This window comes from Seriola lalandi, unplaced genomic scaffold (genome assembly GCF_002814215.2).
Source record: "Seriola lalandi dorsalis isolate HSWRI2012SDOR001 ecotype SW California unplaced genomic scaffold, Sedor1 jcf7180002054998, whole genome shotgun sequence".
NCBI lineage: Eukaryota > Metazoa > Chordata > Actinopteri > Carangiformes > Carangidae > Seriola > Seriola lalandi.
Genome location: NW_019525547.1, coordinates 1243352 through 1252694, shown reverse-complemented (window position 1 = coordinate 1252694; position 9343 = coordinate 1243352). Strand labels below are relative to the sequence as shown.

The 9343-nt window shown below is 41.7% G+C and overlaps 2 protein-coding genes across 3 annotated transcripts in view; one reads left to right on the top strand and one right to left on the bottom strand.

Moving 5' to 3' along the window:
• Positions 1-1376: 1376 nt before the first annotated feature.
• aamdc (adipogenesis associated, Mth938 domain containing) lies at positions 1377-5920 on the top strand. Of its 2 annotated transcripts, none has more exons than XM_023397161.2 (4): positions 1377-1507; positions 2926-3076; positions 3461-3556; positions 5215-5920. In XM_023397161.2, the coding sequence occupies exons 2-4, from the start codon at positions 2945-2947 to the stop codon at positions 5353-5355; spliced, it is 369 nt and encodes a 122-aa protein (XP_023252929.1). In that variant the 5' UTR covers positions 1377-1507; positions 2926-2944; the 3' UTR covers positions 5356-5920. The 2 variants fall into 2 exon arrangements, with proteins under 2 accessions (XP_023252929.1, XP_023252930.1); XM_023397162.2 differs by having other exon boundaries at positions 1389-1507; positions 2929-3076.
• ints4 (integrator complex subunit 4) overlaps positions 5812-9343 on the bottom strand; it is a 21620-nt gene continuing 18088 nt past the window's right edge. Inside the window, exons 18-24 of the mRNA XM_023397160.2 lie at positions 9163-9243; positions 8952-9082; positions 8770-8829; positions 8454-8613; positions 8115-8258; positions 6790-6910; positions 5812-6446 (exon numbers count right to left, since the gene is read on the bottom strand). Of these exons, the coding sequence (XP_023252928.1) occupies positions 6253-6446; positions 6790-6910; positions 8115-8258; positions 8454-8613; positions 8770-8829; positions 8952-9082; positions 9163-9243 (891 nt within the window). The 3' untranslated portion in view covers positions 5812-6252. The remainder of the gene's footprint in view (positions 6447-6789; positions 6911-8114; positions 8259-8453; positions 8614-8769; positions 8830-8951; positions 9083-9162; positions 9244-9343) is intronic.

Sequence of the window (9343 nt, the reverse complement as noted above, 5' to 3'; positions counted from 1 at the left end):
AAAAAAAAAAAAACATCTCACTAAATCACTGCTGACTGTCAATGTTTACTACAGAGGTCTTGTATTTTGAGCCTCTTCCACTGCCCTGTATATATGTGCTGCACTAAGTGGAACATTTGAACCTATTGTCATTAAATTGCTGTGGTACGATCTCCTCTTTGTTATACACAAGTTCACACAGATACAGAAAATGCAAAAAGCTACAACTTAAGCTTCAAATGAATTTAATTTTATTCATTTTATTGATGGGAAAAATTTGCAAATCATTTCATATTAGAACACTAATAGATGTGGCATGTCTCCTCTGGCAATAAAATATCTACATAATTTCTTCTGAAAACATCTTAGAGATTTCAGAAAGATCTAATGTGTTAGATAAGTATTGGAATTTGTGCAAAATTGTAAAAAAAATTCCCAAATTATATGAATTTACCCGCTTGATGTGCTTTAAGCTGTCAAGCGGGTAAATTCATATAATTTGGGTCACTTGGGGCATATGAGATGCCCTCATCAGTCTTAACTTCTATATGATATATATGATATGCAGTGATAGAAACTTTTCTGATAACAGAACAGAAAGAAACTAAACTTTTACAACAAACAGGAAATATGTTGCCATGGATACAGTGAGTTTAACTATGGGCTTTAACTTGAGCTCTGTTATTTTTTTTTTTTATCTCATGTTTAATTTTTTTTTAATTAAGTGTAGTGAATGATCTATTTTAAGTTCCTGTTTGTTATGTGCCATTGATGTACTAACAACTATCACCGATCACTGACTGAGGAGCTTCTCCTTTCTCTGGATCCTTTATCACATTTATGGAGCTTTATTTGCAGTGGTGTTCTCATGTCTGTGTGTTCAGGTCTTGACTGAATCATGACAAAAATTTCATTTCAGATGTTTTTGGTACAAAATGTGAGTTTGATATTTGATGACTTGTTAAATGATGTTACTCAAATTATTTGGTTTGATATATGTAAAGAAATGTGACCAGTAATATAAGACATGAGCAGCTCTCGGCCCCTTTCAATTTGTCAAAGTAGCTCTCAGTAAAATAGGTTGGAGACCCCTGATAAAGACTGTGTATTGATTCTTTTCTCTTTTTGAACGCTGGGTGGTGTATGGGTTCAGAAAAGCGCATAGGTGAGATCACCAGCACAGGTGGGGGTGATGAGCACAGCCTTTGCCCGTGACGCCGTACAGCCGCGTGCTCTGTTGTTGTCTGCTGTTTTATTAGAATAAACAGTGTTGCACACACAAACAGTCGTCTGTGTGGAGGAAACGCATTTAAACGATTCATACCCACTCTAGCACTCCTTTAGTGGCTTTGAGCATCAACAAACACCACTATTAAGTCAGTAAGTCGGAACAGTTGAAAAGATACTACAGCACGCGGAAAGGGGGCGGGGTCAGAGCATCTGAGAGGAGCTGGATGGTGTTTCCCTTTAATTACAGCAGGAACAAGAATTCCAGGGGGTGTGGCCAGTTTGTTGACAACGAGCGGAGGTAAGCAGCAGCAGAGGCATGGTTATTTCTTATATCTAAATAAACTACTGACAGCTCATTCTCTAACCGTCTTTAACCTTTAGAGTTTTGCATTAATGCAACAAAAGACTTTGACAGAGTCGATATTGGTTTGGTGGCGTCTGTCTGTGGCTGGTACAGAAATAGCTCTCAGTCAGTCTGTGTTGACTATGAATAACAGCAGAATTGGCAGCGGAAGGTTTTGGCTTTTGCAGCTGACAAATGTTAAATGTTAATCTCAACTGATTTGCTGTGATGATCAGGAAATGTGTGTTTCTTTTCCCGCCTCAGGCAGAAAGAACTTGATATTTAGTAGCACGATTAACATGTGATTCTAGTTAGTCAAGTTATGACTGAGCTGATGGTTTAGAATTAACTGTTAAATCTGTGGATATTTATTGTTTGTTATTGACTAGATTTTAAGAGTAGAACATTGAAATGTTAATCCTTCTTGTTGATTGTGTTTCTAGCCTGCGAAACAGCTGCCAAACAGCTGATAAAGAGTTTTTGGCCGACTGTGTCAAACTTTGGCTGACTCAACATTATAAGAGCAGTGTTTATGGCTCTGCCTCAGCTACAGCCATGACTGGAGGCATTATGTTTCCAGGTTGTCTGTCCAAAATCTCAACTTCATTGTGTCATCCTAATGATTCAACACTGTAACTCAGGAACAGAGGGAGAGACTGTCACCATATTTGGTCGGATACTGATTAGGTGACACTAATCTTAACACCTTGACACTGAGATGATATCGCAGATCTTCATGCTGCAGGGTTGGAGATGTAGAATTATTAGCTTAATCCATATTTGAAACAGAGTCTGACTGTGTTTTGTCAGACTCAGGTTTGGACCGTTCTTCTGTAAAGAGCTGCTTCAGCTCAGAGATATTCTTAGGATGTCTGAGTTGTAAGTTTCTCCTCAGCTCAGTCCAAAGCATCTCTACTGGACTAAGGTGAGGGCTCTGACTGGGCCGCTCCAGAAGCTGGATTTTCTGTGTCTGAGGTCATTCTGTAGTAGATTTACTTTGATGTTTTAGGGTCATTGTCCTGTAGCATCACCCAGCTTCTCCAGAGCTTCAGCAGGTGGACAGACACCCTGACATCATCCTGGAAGAGACCCTGATAATTCCCCTCATTTTCCCCTCAATGATGTGGAGCTCTCCAGGTCCAGTGGCAGCAAATCAGCCCCAAATCCTGATGCTTCCTACACCCTGCTTCACGGGGGGGGGCTCAGTTACATAATGTGTCCATTTTGTCAGACACATTGCACATATTGTAGCGTCCAGTGAACCAGCCAGATTGCTGTTATCACAAGGTGTTTAGGGGCCTTTTTCAAGCCTTGTCGGAACATACTCTGCACACGGTCATTATCCATCTCTGTGTCCCTTCCTTGTCTTTCAGCAGGTAGCTGCATGTAGCCATGTCCTCTCCAGAGATCGCCTCTCTCTCCTGGGGCCACATGAAGGTGAAGGGATGCTCTTCCAGCTACAAGGACTGTAAGGTCTGGCCTGGAGGCAGCCGGGCCTGGGACTGGAGAGAGACTGGGACTGATGTGAGTGGAACTAGAATGGACAACATATTATACTGACTGATATTCATTTCCTGGAGACTCTCTCTAACATTAACCATAACTACAACTTGCCTAACCTTAACCTTAAAACATGTCTCCCCCTGAAAATGTAATGATTTCCATCATGGGGATTTGCTTTTTGTTCCCATAAGGAAGACAAGTCCACTTAATGTGAGTGTGTAAACAAATCTAGGTCCCCACAACATGAGTAATACCTGGACCACACAAACACATGCGTTTACAGTAATGCATGATGGCAGCAACAGAACAGACCAATGCTTCAAAAACAACAGGATCTACTAAGACATGCTGTGCTTTTCTTTCTAATGACAGTGCTCACGCGTTCTTTTGCTTTTCCCACCACAGCATTACCCAGGAGTACAACCTGCTGATGTGGAGGAGGTGCTGAAGAAGGGGATCGACTTGCTGGTGATCGGCAGAGGCATGAGTGAAGCTCTGCAGGTAGAACAATCCCACACAGTCCAATCTATTCAGAGCTAAAAATGAATACGGATCATCAAACTGCAATATGACGTTAGGCTTTGATTTTATATTACACATTTGATTTCAACGCAGCAGTTTGTGCCTGTGAACCTGACATAGTTACAGACAGATGAGATTTATACTCAGATGGCAGTGGGTTTTTTTTTTTTTTTTTATATATGTGGGTTCAACTGGAATGTTTCTCACTGTCTCCAGGTAACCAGTGCTTTCATTCGTAGGTAGCGGGGTCCAGTAACAGTTTCTTGTCCACTTCTACCATTTGCATTTGGGATGTTCCTTAATATGTGGATAACCTTTGACATGAAAAATGGAGACTGTGTGTACACAGGATGAGGGTGTAGTTGCAGGCCGGAGGGAGACTGACCCTGTGTAGACAGGTGTAGTGTGAGTGTAGTTCTCTTACAACATGAGTAAAACATGAGCTGTTACACAGCCTGTGCAGACAGCTAGACTGATTAAAGTAATAGCATATGTGTTCTGTCAGACGCACCTGAGGACTCAAAAATGAGGCTGCAGCTATAGACATTGGCCACTGAATTGTGCGTCAATGTTGCAGCCATATTTTACTGGGCAAGCACAAGTGAATGGAGGAGCTGCAGTTTATCTGGATAAAAAGCTCTATAACGTTTATATTTCTCAAATAATTTCAATGAATCATTTTTATATTGAAGGGTTTATGATCTACGTGAAGTAAAAATAGAAGTGTTGTCTCCATACACTTACAATCCTGACAGTTTAGGCTGTAATCACTGTTTTCTATAAGGAGGACTGTGTATCAACGTTAGGTTTACATGAACTTAATACTTATGTGGTGGAAAATAATTCATTGTAATAAGGAATTGTTAAAACGTTAAATATAAAAACTAACTGAAATCAGTTGAGAAATATAAACATTGTAGTGATTTTCTATCCAGAAAAACTGCTGCTTCTCTGTTAATTCCTAGTTGTTTACAGGACAGTCTTGCCCAATACAATATGGTAGTGGTGTTGACATATCACAGCAATGGCTGCAACCCAGCCATAGACAGCTTTGACTGGGGCGGGCATTAAGAGACGTTGATTGGTCGCTAAGTGCCGGACTTCAAGACTTGTTACTTGGGTTCTCCGAGTGTCCTTTAAGACTGTAAGCTATAACACGAACTGTTTTATGTTATCAAAAATTAAAGCCATAGGATCTAATAACATATTTAATTTTAAACCACTACAACTAGAAGGTGATTACAAATGATTGACAATAATCACAAAAGGCGCAATTTGCAAGTAGCCGAATAAATCTGTCATGGATTTACTAGAACTAAAACCTGGCAGTTCTAATCAGAGTCAAGTCACTGAGTGTGAGTGAAGTAGGCTGATAACCAGCGTGTAACATAAACTAATGGTGAATTGATAGAGAAGTAGCCGTTTTTACATGATCAGACCAAACAATCAGATATAAATAAACTTTGATTATTTGAATGTGGCAAGTTTATGACTGGTCAAATGGACAAGAACAAAATATTTTTTAAAATTTTGGGTTAGTCATTGCCCTCATTGCCCATGCCTGGGGCCAGGCCCACTGCAACTGCTCCTGTGTAGACATGATATAAGTCTGTCTGTGCTGTCGTCTCTTCTCTCAGGTCCCCTCCTCCACTGTGGACTTTGTGAAGCAGAAAGGCGTTGACGTCAGAGTCTTGCAGACGGAAAAGGCCGTTGCTGAATATAACAAACTGGCTGGCCAGGGTGCCAAGGTGGGTGGCGTCTTCCACTCCACCTGTTAAGGATGTCCCTTGTCTTGCTGCACCAACGAAGATGACCTACAGAAGATGAGGGGAAGCCTGTACCATACCATGGCTCTCAGTCTCTGTTTTGCCAGATGTGTAGCTGGCTACTTCTTCTAGCTCTCAGCTTTTTCCTGCATGGTTACGACTGAAACGTCTTCATTACATCGCTAATCTTGCGAAGTAGGAAAGCCCTCATTTCAGCCCAGGTTCTGTTAGCTGCACTGTAGAAGAGCGCTGGCAACTTCTGCGTATGATTATAAATCAGTGAAGTTAGAGAAAAGCACTTCAGATGGCCTTTGTATATTTGACTGTAGATGAAGAGATCACATCTGTCGACTCGAACTGTTCTCTAAACAGGAAGAAGTTCAGTTCTGTTATTGACATCAATGACAGAACTGAACTTCTTCCTGTTTCAAAGATTGAGGATCAAATTGACAATGAAATACAGATACATTTTACCTTTTAAAGAACTTTTTTGTAAAGATTGAACATAAGGTACATTTCTCATGAGGTGAAAATGTATTTCTGCTTGTTTGCTACAGAAAATAAAATTAGAAAATGAGTCATCGCCATCAAACGTTTGTCTTCATAGGAAACGAGTGCAGAGTACAAAAATATTCCCTGTACAAATGACATTCTCTTATGCTTCTTACTACTTAGCTATAAATGATTTTAATGGATGCCACTCGCTTGCCCTAATTTTAAAAATGAATGTGTTTTTGAAGAGAAAGCAAAACGGTTTCACCTTTTCTGTACAGTTTTGAATCGACTTCAGTCGTTGTGAAGGGAAATGTGACCTGACACAGCTGACATTAATGACCTTAACATAGCTCATACATGTGAAAGCTGAGAAGAGTTAGAGCCTTGTCCGTCTTTCCTGTGTTCAGGGTTTTGTTAGCGCCGGGCAGGTTTGGGCATGATGTAGACTTTGACTGGCTTGCTGAATGGGATGGTTCCCTCGACAGCGGCCTCGGATGGTGGGATGCTGTCGATGCTGTCGCTCCATCCCTGCTTGGAGGCTGAGGAAGAGAGGGAGGTGGAGGAGGAGCTGTAGGCCAGCAGGAGGCGCACCTCGATCTGAGACGGCTCTGAGAGACGGACCAGAGAGAAACAGTCAAACTGAGCACACTGAGGAGGGGAATTATGGGGTGTGTATCTACATCCAATACAAAAACTATCAGGACACATTTGAAATGATTTGAATATGAATCGATTCAGAAAATTAGGATTTGATACTTTGTTTTGAGATGGGGGTGACAGTTGAAGTAGCAATGGCTACTAACGCTGGTGTTAACTTGAAACAGGTATGTGAGCACACACACGGAGTGCAGGAACAGATGGAATTACTTTGGTGAACCTCTAGGCGCCTGTTAGAAGTAGATTTGACACATTACAAATATGCAACACGAATGATGTGAGTGTGAAACCCACCTGTCCATGCGGTGTGGGAGAGGTAGACCTGTGTGATGAGTCTGTGTCTGTTAGGTCCAGGTTTTCTGAAGTCTCCAGGTCTAGGATGGATCACATGACTCTGGCCATCTGGATACAGAACCTGCAGACAGAAGGCGTGTATGGTGAGCAGACAGCAGGTGATTCAGCCAGTATTCATACCCACAGTTAAGGGTTATATTTTAAAGAGTTGACGTGGCTGCCGCTAAACGTGAAATCTGCATTGTTATGAGTAGACGACAGTCACTATCAATCAACCAACAGAAGCAAACTTCCATTGTTTTGAAAGTATTTCAGCTATAAAATTATAAGCAAGTGAAAACTAGTATGTTTTATTTCAAGTGTAGGAACTTTAATCTTTATAAAGGAACTTTTGAATTGATCACTAATGATAGATTTTTTTTGTTGTTGAACAAAATGGCCCCGTCAGCGTTTTAATTTGAACCGTTACTGTACGTTACCTGATCTGACTCGGTCAAGCTCAGTTGATTTTTTTGCAAAAAACTCAGCATTAATGACCCAAAAGTATCGATATATTCAATACTATTTTATATAAGAGAAATTAAATGACCAATGTGCAGAATAATTGTTCAGTAGGTTATGATCTACATGTACTTGAACAGGAAAGCTGTATAGTGCGATCTCTCTCTCTCTCTCATGCTTCTGCACACACACATGCCACTGTGGCAAATTTCACCACTTTCCTACACTCAGGCCTCTCTCTTGGCATCATGAAGCAACGTTCCCAAAGTTCAGGCATTTTGCAAAAAAAAAACAGTTTCCCGGCCTCAAGCTCTCCTTCTGAAAGGGAGTTTAGCACCGGGGCTAACGTTGTGACATGTCACAGGGTGTCCCCCAAACCAGACACTGGTTCACAGGCTCGTGTTCCTGTCACAAAACCTGCAGCAGAGACTAGAGAGGCACACTGCACATCTTCTCTTACACTGCGCACGGTTTTTCTTAAACTTATATTTATTCAAGTTCAAGAGTTTTTATGTTGGAAGCAAGTGACCTTACTTTAGTACCTCACAGCAGGATGTATGCTGTGTGTGTTTATTTTTTTTGTTAAATACTACTTATACAGTTAGACATAGAATATTTTTTTCAGTGTTACAAATAAAAACTGAGTCTTTAACATTATACTTTTATCCCTGAGTTTTTTTAGCCCTACTCTAAAGTAATAGTAAAAAACGAACTGTATTGAACAGCTCGCCACCACCTACAAAAGATGAAGACTGTAATTCCGACACAGACCAAAACCCAAAATGTCAACTGAGGTTGGTTATGTAGCTGTGCATCAAACTGACCTGTACTTTCACACTGTTCTGCGGATCCTGGACGTGCTCTAGTGTTGCATCGATGTCTAGCGCCACCACCAGGCCAGTTGTGAACCTCAGTGGATTGTCAGACTCCCCTGTTGGCTCTATGATGGTGGCTGTCGCCCGATGGATCTGTTAATCAGCAAGCAAATGTTATCAACAACAAAAAACTCAAAGGCTACATCACTGCTGTTGGGTAGAAATTCCTTAACTGGCTAAAAAACTCTAATGGTCCAAAAATTCTAACTCGTGCCATTGTGCACTCAAAAATACACACTACATGAGAGTGTGAAAGACCGGAAGTTCAGTCTTGTTTATTCATTATACCTGTTCAGGCAGTTTGAGCTGCAGCAGGCCACTCTGTCTGAGGGTCGTCTGGAGGATCTTCACCAGCTCAACTGGTTTACAGGACGACAGCCGCGGCATCAGCTCCAAAAGCTTATCCACAAAACTGTCCTGGAGGTGGGGCAGCTCTGTCAGAAACAGCCTGCAGGTTGCAGACAACATGGAATAAAAAATAGTGAGTGGACCCAGTAAGGAGAAGGGGGACTCTACCACAAAAACTCCACTAAACACACGCACGCACGCACGCACGCACGCACGCACGCACACACACACACACACACACACACAAAGATATTACCTCTGAAAAGACTCAACGTCCTGCAAAAACTTCTCACAGCTGCTGATGAGAGGATCCAACCTGAAGAAAGATGACAAAGAAACATCTGTATATAGTGATGATGATATAGTGTGTTTACAGATGTGGTCGACATGAAGTCTTTAATGTATGAGGTGAATATGTGTGTGTGTGTGTGTACTGACCCTTGCCTGGTGCGAGCAGTCAGGATGAGCTGCAGGGCTTTGGCCTGGAGGCGAACATGATGTATCGTGGCCACCTGTCTGCTTTCCAACCCACAGTACAGAAACTCCAGCTTGTACGTTTCCTCTAAAATCTGCAAACCCAATCACAGTCATGCTACTTGACCTATATGACCTCACAGCTGTGGTAATACCAACATGTGGGTGTGCTGACCTGTTGAGCTGCTGCTGTTGCCGTGACATTTTGTTTGAGGCATAGAGGGACGGCCATGTTCCACAGCTTCTCCTGCAGAGCCTGAGGAACCAAGTCAAAGGTCAAACATGAAGATCTCCACTTTGAGAACACACATCTGTTTCCTTAAACTTTGGCTAATGTTAACCCCCCCCCCCACCCC

Excerpts from the sequence above, each read along its gene's own strand:
- aamdc (XM_023397161.2), top strand. The coding sequence starts at position 2,945 with ATGTCCTCTCCAGAGATCGCCTCTCTCTCCTGGGGCCACATGAAGGTG. Across the intron at positions 3,077-3,460 it reads GGAGAGAGACTGGGACTGAT|CATTACCCAGGAGTACAACC; the intron begins GTGAGTGGAACT and ends TTCCCACCACAG. Across the intron at positions 3,557-5,214 it reads GCATGAGTGAAGCTCTGCAG|GTCCCCTCCTCCACTGTGGA; the intron begins GTAGAACAATCC and ends CTCTTCTCTCAG.